At 49.6% G+C, this 22,420-nt stretch overlaps 1 protein-coding gene across 2 annotated transcripts in view; it reads right to left on the reverse strand.

The window, feature by feature from the left end:
- LOC140388602 (plexin-A1-like) overlaps window positions 1-22,420 on the reverse strand; it is a 626,216-nt gene that overhangs the window by 311,257 nt on the left and 292,539 nt on the right. For both annotated transcript variants that reach the window (XM_072473037.1, XM_072473038.1), the window contains exons 4-5: window positions 15,577-15,717; window positions 6,239-6,339 (exon numbers count right to left, since the gene is read on the reverse strand). In XM_072473037.1, the coding sequence (XP_072329138.1) occupies window positions 6,239-6,339; window positions 15,577-15,717 (242 nt within the window). The remainder of the gene's footprint in view (window positions 1-6,238; window positions 6,340-15,576; window positions 15,718-22,420) is intronic.

The raw sequence follows: 22,420 nt of genomic DNA on the forward strand, positions 1-22,420 counted from the left end.
AGAAAGAGAGCAAGCGAGCGAGCGAAAGAGAGAGCGAGAGAGAGAGAGCGGGATGGGTTTCCCAGCAGCAAAGGTGCATTCAACAGGAAACCTCGCCACCATGAAACACGCGATGCGGAAAATTCAGCCCTGAGAGAAAGAAAGGACAGAAAGAAAGAGGGAGAGCGAAAGAGGAAGAGTTAAAAAAAGAGGAAGAGAAAAAGAGGAAGAGAGAGGAGGGGATTGGAAAAGGGGGAGAATGGCGTGGTGGGAGGGAGAGAGAGTGGGACAGAGTGGAGGGGGCGAGTCCCAAATGATGGCAGCGCCGTCTCACAGTGGTTAGCACAGCTGCCTCACTAGGCTAGTACAGCAAGGGAGCCTGGATGGCAGTGCCAAAGTGCAGTCGCCAGGGTGCCACCTTGCCCAATGTTTGACCACCCGGGCGTCTCCAGTGGAGTAGGAGACTCCCACTTGATCCACATTTGGGTGGGCCAGTATGAAACAGCGCCCCAGTGAGGACCCCCAATGTCTGGTAGTTAAATTGTGCCCTTTGTGTCAAAACCAAATTATGCCTCACTCTCAACGCACCGTAATCTCCGACGTGATCTGTGCAAGCTCATTCGCAACAGACTCCCAACCCCCCGACACCACAATTTAAGTGAAAGGAGAGAAGAAAATCGTTTCAGAGTTTGGTAAATCTATGCTGGAGCAGGGAGCAGAGCATTGTGTTGGTGGAGATGGAGAGCATGCAAGATACAGAGAGACAGAATGAGCATGAATGTTGCTTCAGGACCTAGGACAAACTCTCTTGCTCTTCAAATGTCAGAGGATCTGTTATATCCACCTGAGATAGTAAAAGGAGCCCCCGTGTAACATCTCCTTTCAAAGGCATGTTTTGGCAGTACTGCGCCAAAGAGGAAAATAGAGAGAGCCCATACACAGGAGAGAGAGCGAGGGAGAGAGTGAGGGAAGAAGGGAGGGAGAGCTGGAGAGATAGAGGGGAGGAAGAGAAAGAGGGAGAGTAAGGGAAGAGAAGGAAAGAAAGAGGGCAAGAGAGCGAAAAAAAGGGAAAGGGAGGAGCAAAGAGGAAACCGGAAGTTTTCAGTGACTCCCAAGGGATTTGCTGCTAATTCTGGATAAAGTCAATATTTTGTTTGAGTTAGATGCTCCGAAAGTGAGTTGAAGGATAAGGCCCATTTAACATCATTATACTCAAGAGTTTGGGGTTTTTTGCCCCTGTAGAAATTGACATTCTTGATTATTCCTCCTGAATTTTGATAGCCCCAGTTTTTTTCCGTGGAGACAGACCCCACCAACTCCTCATCTCAACATCCGTTTTCTGAAAGAATTCAGGTACCCGGGATTTGAACACCTTCTGTAGCAGCAACTCACTCCAGCTGATAAGCATCTCTGTGCTTAAAAAAAATCACCCTGTCACCCCTGCTAAACTTTACCACCCAGACCCCAGGCCCCTTGGTGCTGGGCATTACTGGAAGTATAATCTCAGGCTAAGCTTCTCTCTCCTGTTAAATATTTGGTATTTCTCTTGGAGAACCACACCAAGGCATCATCATAGGGGGCAGCGCGGTAGCATTGTGGATAGCACAATTGCTTCACAGCTCCAGGGTCCCAGGTTCGATTCCGGCTTGGGTCACTGTCTGTGTGGAGTCTGTACGTTCTCCCCGTGTGTGCGTGGGTTTCCTCCGGGTGCTCCGGTTTCCTCCCACAGTCCAAAGATGAGCAGGTTAGGTGGATTGGCCATGATAAATTGCCCTTAGTGTCCAAAGTTGCCCTTAGTGTTGGGTGGGGTTACTGGGTTATGGGGATAGGGTGGAGGTGGTGACCTTGGGTAGGGTGCTCTTTCCAAGAGCCGGTGCAGACTCGATGGGCCGAATGGCCTCCTGCTGCACTGTAAATTCTATGATAATCTATGATGCTCCTCAGAATCCAAGATTCTACCACTGGAGATCCTACCCCAGGCGCTCACCAAGAACATTGGGTCGGCATTGAAGCCAATAGATTTAGTGGACAATCCAGACTTTTGCTAAGTTTTGCAACTCACTCTCCATCTCATAAAATATTGCCATAAATATGGTGTTAGCTGCCGAGTGTTGCATGAGGCAGCAGAAAGCTTTGAAGATAGATCCTTTAAATGGCGTGCATTGGCAATCCATCAAGGCCTTATCTCTTGGCACAAACCGCAATTGCCTGAGCCCAATCCATTCCACCCCTGCATGAGATCACGTCCAGTTTAAGTCAGGCTGATGAAGATTAACAGGGCTCCTAGCGGTTTAGAGCCAGCACAGCAAGGTTATACACAGTGAGGGGCAACATGACCGGTTCAATCTGTTCCCACTTCCAGCTGAGGAACTTGCAACACGTGTTGCTGTCATGCTCCGTGGGAACCTCTTGCACTGGGCACTCTCACCAGATGAGTTGGGACGAGAGCAGTCATGAAACAGGACATGCGGTAAGAAGATACCAACTCTGCTGCAACAGGGAACAAGGAGAGCTGGAAGCTTGGAGGAATAAGATACTAAACACTTGAGCAATTTTCTGAACTTTTACGCTCAGAAATTGGACCCTTGATTCAAAAAATATCAAAAGCAAATGAGAGGGGACTGTTCACCAATTCTATTGACTGCAAAGTCAAAGGTTCCTCGTGAGCAAAGCAGATGCTCTTCACACTTGGAGTTGTGGATTCTGAGGGATAACTTTGTGAATGCGAGCACTTCATTGTCAGTCTGGTCTTCGGGAGGGAAGGGAGGGTTTCTACATGGTGACAAACATCAATAATAATAATAACAATCTTTATTAGTGTCACAAATAGGCTTACATTAACGCTGCAATGAGGTTACTGTGAAAATCCCCTAGTTGCCACACTCTGCCGCCTGTTTGGGTACACGGAGGGAGAATTCAGAATGTCCAATTCCCCTAACAATCACGTCTTTCGGGACTTGTGGGAGGAAACCGGAGCACCCGGAGGAAGCCCACGCAGACACGGGGAGAACGTCCAGACTCCGCACAGACACTGAGCCAAGCCGGGAATCGAACCTGGGTCCCTGGCGTGGTGAAACATCAGTGCTAACCACTGTGCTACCGTGCCGCCCACATAGATGAATTCTATAGATAATCTTCCTGGTGTTAGTCGAGGGACAAAAACTCGGTTCTTCACCCAACAGTTCCATGGAGATCTTTTTCCACGAACTGCAAGGCAGGGCCTCAGTTTAATGTTTCCTCCGGCAGGGCAGCTCCTCTGACCATGCAGAGCTCCCTCGGTACTCAATGGGAGTGTCAGCTTGGACGAATGCTCAAATCTTTGGAGTTGGACTTGGCCCGTCAATCTTCTGACTGAGACGAGCTGTTTGTCAGCCACAGCCAGCCAATGAATGGCCAATGCCTTACAGCATGAAAATTGGAGGCTCATTGAGAAAAGTACCAGAAAGCAACTGGGGAGGGGGAAAGTTACCTTTCAGGCTGAAAATCAAATCCGTACCGAATTCAATGTGCATTCCATTTTTGGCTCAATTTAATATAAAATGTAGAAAGTTGCAGAGTGTGCATATCAGAGCAGTATATTGCCGAGTGGGGGAATGCGTCTGCAATACTACTGATAAAGCTCTTCTGCAACAAAAAAAGTGTCCATTCACACTTTACATTTTATATGCTCAGCAAAGACAGACAGAAAAAAATGAGAAGATTAATGTCATTTCCATTTCTGAGCAGCAGTGGAGATTCTCAGCAAGCCATCGATCGCAATAAATATCAGTAGTCTTCCTGAAGAAAATAGCAAGCGTACAATAATCTAGTTAGAGAGCGCAGCGTTGTTTAGAAGTGTGAAAGGAGAGCTAAGCTCATGTCAGTCCCATGTGTGAGTAGATCACACTCACATACCCACCGATCACACGTAGGGTTCAGACGAAGGCGGTTCATGAACCCACTGCCTTCTTATCCTTCCATGACACCAACCCTAACATCTGTACAACACCCTGGGGGTTATCATTGGCCAGAAATGAACTGGACCAACCGCATAAATACTGTGGTTATTATAATAATAATTATCTTTATTATTGCCACAAGTAGGCTTACATTAATACTGCAGTGAAGTTACTGTGAAAATCCCCTAGACGCCACATTCCGTCGCCTGTTCGGGTACACAAAGGGAGAATTCAGAATATCCAATTCACCTAACAAGCACGACTTTTGGGACTTGTGGGAGGAAACCGGAGCACCCGGAGGAAACCCACGCAGACACGGGGAGAATGTGCAGACTTCTGCAGAGAATAACTCAGATCCTGCCCCCCCAAAGCCTGTCCACCTTCTACAAGGCGCAAGTCAGGAGTGTGATGGAATACTCTCCACTTGCCTGGATGAGTGCAGCTCCAACAACACTCAAGAAGCTCGACACCATCCGGGACAAAGCAGCCCCGCTTATTTGGCACCCCATCCACCAGCTTAAACATTCACCCCCTCCACCATCGGTGCGCAGTGGCAACAGTGTGTACCATCTACAAGGTGCAGCAACTCACCAAGGCTGCTTCGACAACACCTCCCAAACCCATGACCTCTACCACCTGGAAGGCACAAGGACAGCGGATATCGGGGAACACCACGACCTGCCAGTTCCCCTCCAACCAGCCTGACTTGGAACTATATCGTTCTTCCTTCACTGTCGCTGGGTCAAAATTCTGGAACTCTCTCCCCAACGGCACTGTGGGTGAATTGAGAGCTGCAGTGGTTCAAGGCAGCTCACCACCACTTCTCAAGGGCAGTTAGGGATGGGCAATGAATGCTGGCTTAACCAAGCAAAGCCGACATGCAGTGACAGCATCAGATGTTCAACCGAGACCCCATTTGTCCTCCCAGGTAGATAGAAAAGGCCCCACAGTTATTATTTGAGAGCGGGATTGTGTCTCGGCCTTCTGGCGAAGATGAAGCCTCAGGTCGAGCCCGAGGTGAGGTGCAATGCCTTTTCTGGTCAGCTTGAACCCTTTGGCCCCATGAATTGGCTTCAGTTTGTTTTGAATTGGTTTTTGGAGCAAGCAAGGAGATGGGTTAAGGGTTTGCACCGTCCACTCTGCTTTGTAACTTTAAGGATGGGATATTTAAAAATCAGACTATTTCAGAGCTGCTTATTTTCAAATACATTTGACCCTAACCCAAACCAATTGGGATGACATAGGGGTGTAATTAGATGGCTGAAGACAGATATGATTAAGTATAACTGTGAGGTTTCGTTCGGCCATTTTTATCCGGAACATTCTACACTCTCTCTCTCTCTCTTTCATGAATCATCTATACTTTGACTTACTATTCGCTGTCTCCCTGTCTTTCATATTTCATTTTCAGACTTTGACTTTTAAAGTCATTGCGAGCTGTTTGCCTAAGCAAGAAAATCATTTCTGTGATTGTTTGAAAGTTCAATTGTCTACAGATTGCCTCTCTGTGAGTCCCTATTCCTGCTGGGCTTATTAGAGAATAAGACTTTGAAATGACTCTCAATTGTAATCAATAGAAGACAAATAAAACGATTCTTATTTGCACCTGACAAGTTTTAACTCAAATTTCTACTGAGATTTAGTGATTTGCAAAGTGCAGCTGAATCCGCATGGTAGATCTATCAGACATCCAGGGTCACATTTATTTTCGGCCAATACAAAAGAGAGTGACCAGGTCAGCGTCACATGACTGCTTCAGAAAACAAGCGCTGCACAAATTTCTTGCATTTCTCTAAACGACAACAGTGACCATACTTCATCGGTTGTGAAGTGTCGGTCTTTCTTCCTACACTTGTTCATGACGGCCCTGTCCCTTGGTCTTCACTGCTGCTGTCCCGCACCTCGTTTCATAGAACATACAGTGCAGGAGGAGGCCATTCGGCCCATCGAGTCTGCACCGACCCACTTAAGCCCTCACTCCCACTCTATCCCCAATAACCCCTCACCTTTTTTTTTGGTCACTAAGGGCAATTTGCTACGGCCAATCCACCTAACCTGCACGTCTTTGGACTGTGGGAGGAAACCGGAGCACCCGGAGGAAACCCACGCAGACACGGGGAGAACGTGCAGACTCCGCACAGTGTCCCAAGCCGGGAATCGAACCTGGGACCCTGGAGCTGTGAAGCAACTTTGCTAACCACTGTCCTACCATGCTGCCCACCTTGTGGGAAAGAGCAGCCTGACATTCAGCCGAGCCCTACCCCCTTTCTACACCGCGGGCAGCATTTGCGACAAGCATCAACGAGGCGGAGTCTACTTACACATTATGCAGAACGCACCAGCCGCAATGTGGGTCACGGGAGCTCAGGCACACCTCGCAGCTCCCGTACTGCTCACAACTCTCCACCGGAACCCGGCTCACCTGTGTAAAGAGGAAACACTGACCGTTAGCTCAGACACTGACCAGTCACCAGGTCAAGGAGCGTCATGACGTGCAGTCAGCGGGCAGTCCGCCCCCCCCCCCCCCACATCCCGCCCCCCCAGGGCTGCAACTGGGGCAATGGCCTCTGCACAAAACTCTTTCTCATCTCAGCACCTCCCATCGCTCCCAACCCCCACTTTCCCCAGCACCCATCAGGTCCCCGTGTGGCGGCTGTGACGATATTGGCCGGCTCCATCACCGTCACTGTATCGAGTGGCACGGCAGTCGATACAGAAACTTACTTGCTGAGTTTCTGCAGGAGAGACCATTTATGCAAAAACCAATTTGGTATTTAATCAATTTAATCAACCATCCAGCCCAAACCATCTGCTTAGGAAAATCCATGTGCTCTTAATCCTTCACGGAGGCACATGGCAATTTATTCACTTGTCCCCCCTTCCACGATTGTTTTAAAAAAAAAAAATTTCGAGTACCCAATTTATTTTTTCCAATAAGGGGCAATTTAGCATGTTCAATCCACCTACCCGGCACATCTTTGCATCGTGGGGGCGAAGCCCACGCAAACACGGGGAGAATGTGCAAACTCCACACGGACAGTGACCCAGAGCCGGGATCGAACCTGGGACCTCGGCGCCGTGAGGCAGCAGTGCTAACCCACTGCGCCGCCGTGCTGCCTTCCTTCCGCGATTATATCCTTCTTTCGCTAAAGGTCACTCTCCCGTTTGGAATACGATTCCCGGTGGGTAAGCTGGGTCATGCAAGGATGTCAGCTTTCAGGGCCGACAACTATTCGAACATGGAGGGCATCACACAGCCAAAACCGAAACTCGGCAGTCACTGTACACACATACATACTAGGAGGCCACCACAGGAGATCTGCCAGTGTGGCTATATGAATTTTAAAACAAAAAATCCTCAGGGTACAGACAGCACTGGCAAGGGCGGCCTCGTTCATCCATCCCTGGATGCCAGGGAAGACTGTGGTGCACCTGTTTCTTGAACCAAATATGCCGAGGGTGCTGAGAGGAGGAAATTCCGGGATTTTAATCTTTCAGTCTTTGGCAAGATGATAAGAGACTGGGAGCTGGCGTTGTTCACACGGAAAACGGTGGGGAGGTTAAAGGGGAGAAACTGGAAGCAACCACGTTGACCAGTTCCTCTCCTCACTTACCCTCAGGGCTGCCATTCTGAACTTTTCACCTTCATTAAAAATAATTTATTATCTGTGAATAGAAATCACTTACCTAGGCCCACTCCCCCGCCCTTCCCCTGCAACCCCACCTAACCTTTGGGCAATTTAGGCAACCTTTGGACACTCAGGGGCAATTTAGCATGACAATCCACCTAACCTGCACATCGTTGGACTGTGGGAGGAAACCGGAGCACCTTGTGCTGATTCCAATTAGACCGCCCCTCCACCTCTTCTCCAAAACCCAGCAAATGCTTCACAAGTATTCATCCAGTTCCCGTTCGAATGTTATTAGTGAATCTGCCTCCAGGATTTTGCCAATCACCTTAAATCCGTGTCCTCTGGTGACTGACCCTCCGGCCACTCGGAACAGTTTCACTTTACTCACTCTGTCAAAAACCTTCAATGTTTTTCAACACCTCGATCAAATCTCTTAACCTTGGTCGTTTTATGAAGAACAATGCCAGCTCTTCCAATCTCTGCACAGAACTGAAGTCCCGTATTTCCAAAGGGTCCAGAGAAAGTGCTGGGTGTGGTCTCTCCATCCAGTGATGCGAGGCTCATGCGGGAATACTTAATTGATGCAGGAATGGTATGTTTTCCATTCATCACGACCAACTTGATGAGCATGAAATTTCCCTTCAAGGCAGCCCCTTGTAATGTCAAGCTCTGTTGCGGAGTCCTGCTGTTCCATTATTCGCTAGTCCCGAGCGGGTGACTGAACAAGTTCAACACGTGACCTCGGCACGTCTGCCTCGGTGTTTCAATGGCCGATTAGCTTTGGGTTGAACCAATTGTTGGCACCAGGAGGAGTTTTGTTGGCGCCGGCTTGAGCGAAACTATTGGTTGGCAGCACAGAACTGGCACCAACCCTGGACTGTCAAGATGCCCTGCTATACCCTCACTCCAACCACTGCCGCATGCATCACAGCGGGCAACCAGAATACATGACTGGAGCCAAGCAGAAATCAGCTGGGGTCGGGAGGGAAGCTGAAGTCTTTCTGCCCACTTCCAAAGCCAGTTGGCGTTGGCAGCTTTGATGCTGTCTTGGTTAAATGCCCGACTGAGAGTAGCTGGGAGACCCACTCATGTAGGATGACCAATCATTCGAGGCACTGAAGGCCAATCAGGGGAAACTGCGTCCAAGTGAGGGGAAGGGTAGGAAGAAAAATAACCATTTCTATATGCCTGTTACTTCACAGCACTGCTCTGAAATCATTGCCTGCAATGGTTGTGGGACCAGAGTATTATTACAGGCGAGGCCCTTTTAAGAGGAAAAATAGATGCCCCATGAAGGCAAGAGTCAGATTAAATGATTGTCTCACATTAATTCAACATTAAAGTGAATGAATAGGCCCTCAGCCTTCAATTAAGAATCTCACAAAACCTCAATGACCAGGAAACAATGGAAGACAGACTCCCAATCAGGCCCCAGCTTTCCGACAAGGAGCAAATTTATTAAAACACGGTTCCTACCCTCAAATATTCTTGGAGAACAAAAAAGTGGTCTAAATTGAAAAGAAAATACATGATCTGCAAACTGCATTGTGCGCAACACCAGTCACCTCACACTGGGGGCTGCAGGATCGAGAGATCAAATAAATCGACAGACTTGACGTCGCCTTTGTCCTGGGGTCCTTGTTGAACAAGCAGAGCTGGAGGCGTACAAAGATGCGCCTGCATTGTAATCCTGCACATGGCCGGAGCCATGTTTTACGGCGCGAAGGGCAGCGCGGTGGCGCAGTGGGTTAGCACTGCGGCCTCGCGGCACTGAGGTCCCAGGTTCGATCCCAGCTCTGGGTCACTGCCCGTGTGGAGTTTGCACATTCTCCCCGTGTTTGCGTGGGTTTCGCCCCCACAACCCAAAGATGTGCAGGGCAGGGGGATTGGCCACGCTAAATTGCCCCTTAATTGGAAAAAATGAATTGGGCGCTCTAAATTAATTTTTTTTAAATGTTTTACGGCGCGACCGCTGCGGGTTGTCGCTGTGCGTATACGTGGCCACGGACCCGGCCATTCTCCAGCCAGTGGTGCGGGCGGGGGGGGGGAGACGACTCTGGCAGGGGCCACCGCATTGGCCAACAAAAGTTTAAAAAAAGATGGGTTGGGTCCAGCTGGATGGGTGGGGCCTGGGGTAACAGTGGATTGGAGTGGGAGGGGGGTTAGTGAGAGGACCCCCGGTCGGAATGGTGGCATGGACCGTGAGGGGGTTAGGGGGGCCGGTGAAGAGAGCGAAAGGTTTTGCGCCTTTGAAGAGTTTAAAAGCCGATGTGGTGATGCTGCAAGAGACCCACCTGAGGGTGAAGGAGCAGATGAGGGTTAGGAAAGGGGTGGGTGAGCCAGGTGTTTAATTCGGGGTTTGATAGTGGGGCTCGGGGAGGTGGCGACCTTGTTGGGCAAGCGGGTGAGGTTCCAGGTGGTGAAGGTGGTGGCGGATCAGGGGGGCAGGTACGTGATTGTAATGGGTGCCTCGGAGAGGAGGCTGGTGGTGCTGGTAAGCATATATGCCCCCAATTCGGGCTTTTGAAGGAGATGAGGAGGAGGGGGTGTTGACCCGTGGAGAGTTTTACACCCAGGGGCCGGGAGTATTTTTTTTTTTCCCCCGATGCACAAGGTGTTCTCAAGGATTGACCTCTTTGTGCTGGGGAAGGTGCTGTTAGCTGGAGTTAAGAGGGCAGATTATTCGGCAATTGCGATCCCGGATCACACTCCGTATTGGCTGGATGTGGTACTGGAAAAGGGGGCGGCCCGGACCGGTACCGGGCTGGAGGTTGTTGGTGGATTGGAGTTTCTGTGATAGGATGGGGAAGGTGACTGAGGAGTATGTGGCGTTCGAACATCTCGGGGGGGGGGGGGGGGGGGGGGGGGTATTGGAGGTGGATGGGAGCTATGCGGGGGACCTGGATCCGGAGCTCCTGGCAAAGAGGAAAGAGTTACAGATAAGGTTCTACCTGCGGTTGCCATGCGAGAGTGCCTTTAAGAATTGGAAGTTGAAGAAATGTACCTTTAACAAATGAAGCTGCTCATATTACTGCAGTGATCTCAGAGGGTGGGGGGAGCTGAGCTGAGCTCACTTCTGCTTTTAGATTCAGTTTCAAAAAGCAGCTTGGTTGTGTCTGTGTGTTTCCAGAGAGCTGCAGGAAGAAAAGCAAGGTGCTGGAGCTGAAGTCAACCATGCTGATATATCTCTGCCATCCAACAGAAAATATATATATTCTGTGACCTGGTGTGTTACTGTTTTGAAGGTTTGAAGCCTTTTGGATGTTTGAAGGAACATTTTGAGGGATTATTTAGTGTTGTATTATTTTGGGGGTTATCTTTGAAGTAAGGGGTGTTAAGAGATCCAATGTTCATTTAATAGGTTAAGTTGAGTTCATGGAATAAACATGAAATGAAATGAAATGAAAATCACTTATTGTCACAAGTAGGCTTCAAATTAAGTTACTGTGAAAAGCCCCTAGTCGCCACATTCCAGCGCCTGTTCGGGGAGGCTGGTACGGGAATTGAACCATGCTGCTGGCCTGTCTTTGTCTGCTTTAACAGCCAGTGATTTAGCCCTGTGTTAAACCAGCCAACTCAAATTAACCTATTCAATAAACATTGGACCCCTTACTTCAAAGATAACCCCAAAAATAATACAACACTAAATAATCCCTCAAAATGTTCCTTCAAACATCCAAAAGGCTTCAAAACTTCAAAACAGTAACACACCAGGTCACAGAATATATATATTTTCTGTTGGATGGCAGAGATATATCAGCTTGTTTGACTTCAGCTCCAGCACCTTGCTGAGCCCAGCGATTTATGGAAGGATTTTGGAGGAGGATAAGATGCCCATGGAGGCGGTTATGGCCAAGTGGGAGGATGAGCTGGAGGCGGCACTAGAAGAGGGATTGTGGTGTGAGGTACTGCGGAGGGTGAATACCTCAACTTTGTGCGTGAGGCCAGGGCTGATACAGCTGAAGGTAGTGTACAGGGTGCACCTAGAATGAGCAGCTGTTTGAGGGGGTGGAGGATGCCGGTGAGCGATGTAGGGGGGGCCCGAGAACCATGTGAATATGTTTTGGTCCTGCCTGAAGCTGGAAAGGTTTTGTAGGGCACCTTTCAGCACCATTCCGGGGTGGGGTGTCGGACCGGCCCGGGCTGCAGGCGGGTACGGGGGCAGATGTTTTAACCTTCGCCTCGCTGATTGCTCACAGGCGGGTCTTGTTGGGGTGGAGGTCTGCTTCGCCTCCCTTTGCCTCGACGTGGCGGGGGTGGGGGTGGGGGGGGGCAACCTGCTGGAGTTTTTAGCACTGGAAAAGGTTGTATTTCCTCTAAGGGGGACGAATGAGGGGTTCCACAAAAGATGGGGTTTGTTTAGTTTGCATTTTGGACAGTTGGTTACTGTTGACGGCTGAGGGAGGGGTGGGGAGGAGGAGGGAGGGGGAGGTACGGGTGGGTGGGGGGGTTTAATGTGTTGGGTGGGTTTTATTACTGTTGTAAATAGTAAAAATGTTGAAAATTTGGAATGAAAATACTTTTTAAAAATACATTATTTGAAAGCCTCCTCCTGCACACAAGCTCAATTAGTGCAAAGTCTGGGGCGGCATGCGGCGCAGTGGTTAGCACTGGGACTGCTGAGGACCCGGGTTCGAATCCCGACCCCGGGTCACAGTCCGTGTGCAGTTTGCACATTGTCCCGTGTTTGCGTGGGTTTCACCCCCACAACCCAAAGATGTGCAGGGCAGGTGGATTAGCCATGCTAAACTGCCCCTTAATTGGGGGAAAAAATATAATTGGGTACTCTAAATTTATTTAAAAAATTAGTGGAAAGTCATTTTAGAGGGAAAGCCAATTTTGGGAGCAGGGTTCATTTCAACGCAATAGCTTTTCAACCACCACCAAATATGGTAGAAGGGTGACCTGCAGCTCAAGGGAATTTGCACTCTCAATCTTTTGCACTGGTTTTGCCAGTTCTCGGTCAATGGCGCCTAAAAATACCAACACAAGTCAGCAGAAACTCCAGGCCGCTAATACTCATCCGAAAGCCGTGGGGTACAGAGTCACCCGTATTGTTCCACCATAACGGGCATCGCCCCTTCCCATCCTGCCCATCTCCCCCTCGGGTGACGAGGCTGCCAGTCACACTCGGCCTGGATTCAGCACGTCAGCATCCAAGCCAGCTCGCTACCCTGCTGAGCATCTCAGAGCTGCAGATACCTTCATCAATCAAACTCTTAAATCAGGGCCACTTAAACAGGTAGCAGCTTCAGCAGACAGATGTTCAGTGTCAGAGAGCTGGGAATAACACTCTGGATTGGCAAGAACACCATCCTCCGCCTTATCTGCATGCATGTAAGGGGAAAGGGAGGAAGATTTATGGAACTTGTTAAAACAAATTTTAAAAAACACAGCAAAATATCTTGGGGACTAGTCAAACCTTTTATTTCGATATAAAATCAGCAGCCAGACAGTTTAATACACTATCAAAATGCTGCTGTTAGCTCACTCAATGTAGGACTTTAGAGCATGCGTGCAAAAGTAATATAACAGAGTGTGCACCGAGTTTATTTCGAAGGAGAACGTTTTTTTTAAATTTAGAGTACCCAATTATTTTTTTTCCAATTAAGGGGCAATTTAGCGTGGCCAATCCACCTACCCTGCACATCTTTGGGTTGTGGGGGGGAAACCCACGCGGACACGATGAGAATGTGCAAACTCCACACGGACAGTGACCCCAGAGCCGGGATTCGAACCTGGGACCTCGGCGCCGTGAGGCAGCAGGGCTAACCCACTGCGCCACCGAGCTGCCCTTTCGGAGGAGAATGTTATGTCATGTGCGTTGACTCCGTTACTTCAGAGCAATCAAGCTCATTTTCAACCAGCAACAACATTCATTTAGGTAGAGCCTGAAACAGATCTGTAATTGGGGCACAGCTATTGGGCGATATTAAATCTGATGACTAAAGTTTAGGTCAAATGGGGTGTCTTAAAAGGTGAAAGAGATAGAAAGGTGGAGAGCTTGAGGGAGAGTATTCACAGCTTGGGTCCAGGCACCTGACGGCATGAAAGCAATGGTGTTGCGATTCAAATTGGGGTTGTACAAAGAGGCCAGAATTAAGGGGAGGGGGGTTGGTTGTCGGGCTGGAGGGGGTTATAGAGGCAGGGAAGGGCAAGGCCACGGAAGGACTGGAAAATAAGGGTAGGGAGTTTGAGATTGAGATATTGCTCGGCTAAGCTCCAAGGCAGGTCAGTGAGGTCAGCAGGTGGTTCATTCAATCATTTCATGTGCGAACAGGTCGTGGGTGAGGATTAGGGCATGAGCTCTGGATGACCTCAAATTTAGAGGTCATTCAATTGTATCTCCAAACATGCCAAAGGCCTCAGATATTTCACAGACTGCCAAAGGAAGACAAATATATCTTACATCAAACAGAGGCAACTCACTCCCACAATAGATTATTCGCCACAAGGCCCATGTGAAGCCTCAATTAGATTTTTGCTCTTAACTCCTAACCCTAACCCATATTAGAGTTTACATGCAAACTGCCTCAACCAGTTTCCAGCCTAAACCCACTCTGGGGTAGTATTATATTATATATTAAAAAAACAATCTCTCAATTAGATTCTACCCTGTACCTCACTCCTGGGAATGAGTTATTCCATATCAAAACCACACAAAATCCTTGATTAGGTTTCAGCTTGTAACTCAATCCCTTATCTGTTAAGAGGGAGGCAGTGGTGTAGTGGCATTGCCACTGGGCTAGTAATCCAGAGAACAGGGAGATTCGCCGAGGACCTGTGTTCGAATCCCATCACAGCAGATGGTGACATTTGAATTCGACAAAAATATAGAATTAAAAATCTAACGATGACCATGAAACCATTGCCGATTGTTGGAAAAACCCATCTGGCTCACTAATGTCCGTTAGGGTATAATGGCTGAGTGAGGCACTCCGTTCAAGGGCAATTCGGGATGGGCAGCAAATGCAGGCCCAGCCAGCGACACACACGTCCCACAAGTGAATTTAAGAAAATGTTGTTTATAAACCACTCAAACTATTCAATTAGACCCCAGCCTGAAACTACCTCCCAGGTATTTTTTTTATTCCATGTATAACAAACCCAAAATCCTCAATTAGATTTCAGTCTGCCATTCATGCAGGAGTGCCTGTTGTTCTACATATAAACCCCTCAAATCCTTCACTTAGATTACAACTGTTGAGTACGACCGTCCTTCAGAGAGACACTTGGGCGACTGCCGAGCTTGCAGTTTTTTCTCTGACTGTTACAATGTAATGTTCCCGGGTTTCGAATTTAACTTGACCGCAGGCTAGAATCCGGTTTCAATGCCCCATCGGCCCCTGGGCTTCACATGGTCAACTGCAGAGACCCTGGGCAGCTCGAAACTCTGAGGAAACATTCAGCACTGTGGACAGCAGCCTCTCCTGTAGTCAATACTGCCCCAATGAGAATCTGGGCAGACGGTTATCTGGGGCGGGATTCTCCCCTACCTGGCGGGGCGGGGGTTCCCGGCGCCGAGGAGTGGCGTGAACCACTCTGCCGTTGGGCCGCCCCAAAGGTGCGGAACCCTCCGCACCTTCGGGGGCTAGGCCGGCGCTGGAGTGGTTTGCGCCGCGCCGGCTGGCGGGAAAGGGGCTTGGCGCCACGCCAACTGGCGCCGAAGGGCCTCCGCTGGCCGGCGCGAGTTGCCGCATGCGCGGGAGCGCCAGCGTGTGCTGGCGTCATCCCCGCGCATGCGCAGAGGGGTTCGCCTCCGCACCGGCAATGCCACCGGTGCAGAAGAATAAAGTGCCCCCATGGCAGAGGCCCGCCCGCGGATCGGTGGGCCCCGATCGCTGGCCGGGCCAGCGTGGGGGCACCACCCGGGGCCAGATCCCCCCCCCCCGCGACCCCCTGAGGACCCCGGAGGCCGCCTGCGCAGCCTATCCCCCAAGGTTGAATAGACCATCAATGAAGCTTTAATGGAGACCTGCCAAGTGGAACCCAACAACAGTTGTTTCAAGAAAAGTGGCTTTAGTTACCCGCTTTTCGCTCATTGCGTAGATGTACTGGTAATTGGGACTGAACACCAAGTCGCGGAGTATGGAGCTTCCAACAGTGACCGTCACGTTTTCATACAGCATGGGGCCCCCTGAGCCCGGAGAGATGGAATCAACCAGAATCTGCAAAAAAAAAACACACAATGCAACTGTCGTTAGAATAAACTGGTTATCAGGCAATCGACGTTGGAAAGCACTCTCACAGAAATACTACCTTCCTTATCCCAGCAAACGCCTCTCACGAATGGCACTTAACCTTGCTGCACAGGACAAGTTTAGCCCCCTACTCGACTCCCTGGACACACACGACTGCATGGCAAAATTTGGTCCCAACTCCATCTACATGTTTGCTGACCATAATGGGCTGGATCTTGAATAACGATGAGTCAGAATACAGGAGGGCAATAGAGAACCTAGTGGAGTGGTGCAAAGACAACAATCTCTCCCTCAATGCCAGCAAAACTAAAGAGCTGGTCATTGACGTCAGGAAGCAAAGTACTGTACACGCCCCTGTCAACATCAACGGGGCCGAGGTGGAGATGGTTAGCAGTTTCAAATTCCTAGGGGTGCACATCTCCAAAAATCTGTCCTGGTCCACCTACGTCGACGCTACCACCAAGAAAGCACAACAGCGCCTATACTTCCTCAGGAAACTAAGGAAATTCGGCATGTCCTCATTAACTCTTACCAACTTTTACAGATGCACCATAGAAAGCATCCTATCAGGCTGCATCACAGCCTGGTATGGCAACTGCTCGGCCCAGGACCTCAAGAAACTTCAGAGAGTCGTGAACACCGCCCAGTCCATCAAACGAACCCGCCTCCCATCTATTGACTCTGTCTACACCTCCCGCTGCCTGGGGAAAGCGGGCAGCAAAATCAAAGACCCCTCCCACCCGGCTTACTCACTCTTCCAACTTCTTCCATCGGGCAGGAGATACAGAAGTCTGAGAACACGCACGAACAGACTCAAAAACAGCTTCTTCCCCACTGTTACCAGACTCCTAAACGACCCTCTTATGGACTGACCTCATTAACACTACACCCCTGTATGCTTCACCCAATGCCAGTGTTATGTAGTTACATTGTATACCTTGTGTTGCCCTATTATGTATTTTCTTTTCTTTTCATGTACTTAATGATCTGTTGAGCTGCTCGCAGAAAAATACTTTTCACTGTACCTCGGTACACGTGACAATAAACAAAATCCAATCCAAGTTTGAAGCTCCTGATAAGTTTCTGTTCAAGGTGATGCAATGGGCGGGATTCTCCGCCCCGCCACATTTCTACCCCGACCGGCCCGCGGGATTCTCCGTTACGCGGCCAGTCAATGGGGTTTCCCATTGTGGGGCAGCCCCATGCCGTCGGGAAACCCCCGGGCGCCGGGATAACGGAGAACTCCGCCCAATGTGCCCTGACCTGAAGACAAGATCGGCAGTGGGGGGGAAACAAGGACAGAGCTAATCAATGCCTAAATGCTTCCAATAAAATTAAAGCGAGAGGACTAAATATTAAAGATGAGTTGAAAGCAAATCACCCATTTCTACATTCGAGGAGCAAGTTCCTATTGAGTTAAATAATCTACTTACAATCATTAAATCAACTTTTGAGTCTTCGTAACGAAGTTGAAGATGACATGTTTGAGGACTAATGGGATAAGGAGTTGGGAATTTATTCACTAGACTGCAAGTCGGCCACACAATATTTACATTCAATTTTTCAATTGAACTGACATTATTACACTGGGATGCAGTTGGCAGTAATTTAATCCCCGATAATCTCAAATATAATCAAGCAGCACACAATACCCCTGTATCGACGGCCAATCTCAGCAAACTCTGTGTCAGAGACCGCTGTCGTCAGACAAGTCGCAGATGCGGACGCTGGATTACAATGGCCAACGGTGCGTCTGTCAAAATACACACAGACCAGTTGCCTCACTGCAGCAGTCACTTTGTCCATAAGGAGCCTTGGGAACTAAACTCCACCACACAACCTTCACGCACACGTTTGACAGGAGCAGTCGCCGATCTCACAGTTTCCAAGCTACCCCAGAAGCAGAAATAACCTAGTGTCGGGACAAGACATGAAACAAAGGCGTGCCCCCCTCTGCATCGGGTGAAGCTTACAGGGGTGTAGTGTTGATCAGGTCAGTCCATAAGAGGGTTGTAAAAGATATCATAGGCACCGTCTCAAATTAGGGGGAGGGAGTTCTCCCCAGTCTTCTGGCCAATATTTGTCCCTCAAATTACATTATTAAAAATGCAGCTTCATAGAATCATAGAATTTACAGTGCAGAAGAAAGCCAATCAGCCCATCGAGTCTGCGCCGGCCCTTCGAAAGAGCACCCTACTTAAGCTTATTTAGATCTTGTGTGCAAATTAGCTGCTGTAACTGCCACATTCTAATAGTCGCTACATCTCAAAATGGTACCATTGGCTGTAACTCACTTTGGGATGTCCTGAGGCTATGCAAGATGCCGCAGTAATTTTTATTGCGCGAGTCACATGGTTTTGCTCACAGTTCGTGACTCCCTTTCCTCACTCACCTAATGGCTGGTGACACTAACGTAACACACTGAGGTCACAGAGCAAAACGCTCCAACCAAATAATACAGGAGGCGTTTTCATAGAATTTACAGTGCAGAAGGAGGCCATTCGGCCCATCGAGTCTGCACCAGCTCTTGGAAAGAGCACCCTACCCAAGGTCAACACCTCCACCCTATCCCTACAACCCAGCAACCCCACTCAACACTAAGGGCAATTTTGGACACTAAGGGCAATTTAGCATGGCCAATCCACCTAACCTGCACATCTTTGGACTGTGGGAGGAAACCGGAGCACCCGGAGGAAACCCACGCCCACACGGGGAGGATGTGCAGACAGTGACCCAAGCCGGGAATCGAACCTGGGACCCTGGAGCTGTGAAGCAATTGTGCTAACCACCGAGCTACCGTGCTGTGTTAAACAGCTTGGCAATGCAAGAGGAGCTCAGGACCCGCACCTTACTGGCTAACCTCAGAGGGCAGTTAAGAGTCAAGCATGTTGGCGTGGGACTAGAGTCCCACATAGGCCCAGGCCACGCAATGGATCTTCAACCACAAATAAATCAGATTCATTAATAGCCTGAAACATTTCGCTTTCATTCCCCTCCTGCGTCTCATCTGAATATGAGATTCAGGCTTCTCATATTATGTTGCCAACAGTAAAAGCACATTTGTTCTCCTCCACAGTGACACTCATCTTACTGGGACCCCCCAAAGACTCTGGAGAAACTCTTTGGTGGGACACATTTTTACCTTGAAGTGTAAATATCTGCGTCTCGCTCAGAAACTGGGAGCAATTAATTCAGTGTCAGCTTCTGCTTTCCACGAATTCTCTGTGTCACCATCTTGCCTCCCATTATTTTGGGATCTTTAGGAAAACATACACAAGTCTGTAATCACAAGCCGGGCACCCGGAGCGACCTCCTGGGTTACGCCCATTGAGTCGGCAAATTCTTTTGTTACGATGAATCCTCGCCAGACCCTTCGCAGAAACAGAAAAGACCTCCAGCTGTTTTCTGTCATCGCCTCAATACCCACTGAATTGACTGCCTTCCGACACCAAAAGTAAAATCTCCCCCCCCCACCACCACCACCCCACCCAACCCCCGCCATCGCCACCCCCGCCATCCACCCCTGCCACCACCGCCACCCCCCCCCCCCCCCGCCACCCCTAGAGTGTCCAGGTGGCACCAGCAATGCCAGGGTACCAGCCTACCCAGAGGGCAAGCACCCGCTGGTGGCCTCCAATCCCCTGGGAGACCCCCACGAGCGCCATTCCATCTGGGTCCCCGGTTGTGGGGGCCAGCATTGAACGGTGCTCTCCCAAGGTCTCCGAGGTGAAGGGAATAGACCCCAACATCTCGGGTGCCACAAAAGGTGGGATTTAAATCGCAAGATCGCGTTAGATCTTACGAGGCATTGCGGGACGGGTAGATCCTGGGAGCGGGGTCTCCCAGCTACCATCGGCCACGCCACGTCGCGTTGCTTTTCAGACGCAACGTGACCGTTCGAACACGCCCGGAATGTTTAGTCATTTTCTTTGCACTTTGGTTGTATTCTTTTTTTATTGTCTTAATTGTCACAAGTAGGCTTACATTAACACTGCAATGACGTTACTGTGAAAAGCCCCTAGTCGCCACATTCCGGCACCTGTTCCGAGTACACAGAGGGAGAATTCAGAATGTCCAATTCACCTAACAGCACGTCTTTCAGGACTTGTGGGAGGAAACCGGAGCACCCGGAGGAAACCCACGCAGACACGGGGAGAACGTGCAGACTCCACATAGTCAGTGACCCAAGCTGGAATCGAACCCTGGGACCCTGGAGCTGTGAAGCAACAGTGCGAACCACTGTGCTACCGTGCCGCCAAGGTGAAACTAAATAGGGACACTGTCCAACTTCCTCATAGCATATTAAGTCTAAAAGGAAGAAAATAACTCTCATTTCTAAAGCCTCATGTCCTCAGCACATCCCAAAGTGCCAAACAGACAATCAAGTAGTTTTGAAGTGTAATCATTATTGTAACAGGGAGTAAAGCAACCAACTTGCACATAGAACTCCCTCATGTCTAGCAATGAGAAAACTGACAGAAACACTGATTTTACAAATGTTAGCTGAGGGTTGAATATTGGTCAGGGGGCATGGGGAATTCCCCTGCCCGAGGAGCTTTTACATCTACAGGTATCAGATCAGTCATCATCTAATTGAATGGCGGAGCAGACTCAATGGGCCGAATGGCCTACTTCTGCTCCTACGTCTTATGGCCTTAGCTGAGGGAGTTTCAATGCCTCATGTGAAAGACAGCCCCTCCCTCAGTGCTGTGTCAGCCAGGGTTTCATGTACAATCTCCGCTGTGGGACTTGACCCAGTGGCATTCTGGCACAGAGGTGAGAACATTACTCACTAAAGCCAAGGCTGATTAATTTAAGCCATCAATGTTTATGCAGAACCTGCTCCTGAGGTTGAACGTGCGAGTTGGACCCGGTGACTGTCTACGAGGAAGCAGCAGGAGCTGCAGGAGCAAGAAAACACTCGTCAGCCCGTAAGCCAACCTCTTCCGGATAAATCAACCCCTCAGCAGCCATCACGTAACTCGAATCCCATCTCAACTAACCTATGCACTCTGTTCCAACGGGCGATGATTAAAAACTGGACAGAAAAAAAGATAGCACCCCACCCTCAGTTTAAATGACTTGCTTAAGCCAAGCAGGAAGACTTGAACACCCAACCATTTGGCTCAGAGACCAGCATTCTACAACCGAGCCAAGCGAATCCACGTACCCTGCACAACTTTGGGTAGTGGGGGTGAGACGCACGCAGTCACGGGGAGAAGATGCAAACTCCACACGGGCAGTAAGCCGGGGCCGGGATCGAACCCGGGTCCTCAGCGCTGTGAGGCTTCAGTGGTAACCACCGCGCCTCCGCGCTGCCCACCTTTAGCTGTTGTTTACCTGGAGGTGTACAGATGGATGGCGGTCTGCTCAGCAGTCTACCCTGCTGATCGACAAATTCTTGAGCTTTAGTGGAGTTAAAATACAAGGCAGCAAAGTGGAGCTGAGACCAGCATCGGCCCAGAGTGCCAAATGGCCTACTTCTTATGTTTCTGTAATAAGTGGGGGAAACGGGTTGGGCAAACCGATGATCTTCAAGTGGAGAGGCGCCTCCTTTTCAGTTCGAGAACTGGTTGAAACCTCGGGCTGTCACTCTCATCGAGCTCAAGGCGTTCCATTCGCTTACCCTGGGTGAAGGAGAAGGCTCAGGAAACAACGCTGGCTCAACAGAGAGGGGGAACCAGGAAGAGCCAGGTCACCAAAACCGTCTCAGGTGTGGCTTTCAATCAGCTCGCCAAAATCATCGCCACCTACAAGGGGTCAAAGAGTAACAACAGGCTGCGAAGGGGTCGGGGCAGGCCTGCGTAAATCCCAGGCCTCTCACACTATAACGGGTGGGAATCAATTCTATTGGAGCCAGGTGTTCTTTTAGTTAACTCGGCCCAGTGCTAGCGGCATAGTCACGATCCATATGTAAATGCAACTTCATTAAAGGTTTGCTGCAGAAGTTACCCTCAGGCCAAGTCTGCTTAAGCAGCATTTCTTTTTCGAAAGATACAACCGTTCCAATAGGTTATCCTCTCCCATCCTGCTTTCTCACGACAGGCATTGTTGGTCTGCAGAGCCAGGGGCATTATTCCCTTTCTGGGACAACTGGCCATTCCTCAGGTATAAACTCGGGAAATCAGGTAGACTCTTTGACACCTTGCCGGTCTGTGTTTTTGTCACTCCATCTGCACCTCAATGAGGGGGGGTCGCAGGGTGGGGGAGTGAGGAACGAGGTTCCCCATTTGCTAATTCGGCGGCACTTTGCTGGAGAGTTTGTCTGTGCAGGTACCAGGCAAGAACTGAATCATACCAACTTACAAATTAGGGGGAGTTAACCATTCGGCCCGCTCTGCCATTCAATAAAATCATGGCTAATCGGATTATGGCCTCAACTCCACATTCTGCCTCAACTCCACATTCTGCCCCTCCCCCTATTACTTCTGACTCCCTTGTTAGTCAAGGATCTATCTACCTTAAAAATGTTCCTTGACCCTGCCTCCCCCGCTCTCTGGGGAAAAGGGTTCCAACGAATCAATTGAATTTGCAGCAGCTGCCACAGTGGGGCTTGAACCTGCAACCCCCAAAGCATTAGCCTGAACCTCTGGGTTACTCGCCCAGTGACATTGCCAGAAGGCCACAGTCTGCCCTCTACAGAAAAAAAGATAGCACCCCACCCTCAGTT

The sequence above is a fragment of the Scyliorhinus torazame genome, chromosome 13 (genome assembly GCF_047496885.1).
Source record: "Scyliorhinus torazame isolate Kashiwa2021f chromosome 13, sScyTor2.1, whole genome shotgun sequence".
NCBI classification, from domain to species: domain Eukaryota; kingdom Metazoa; phylum Chordata; class Chondrichthyes; order Carcharhiniformes; family Scyliorhinidae; genus Scyliorhinus; species Scyliorhinus torazame.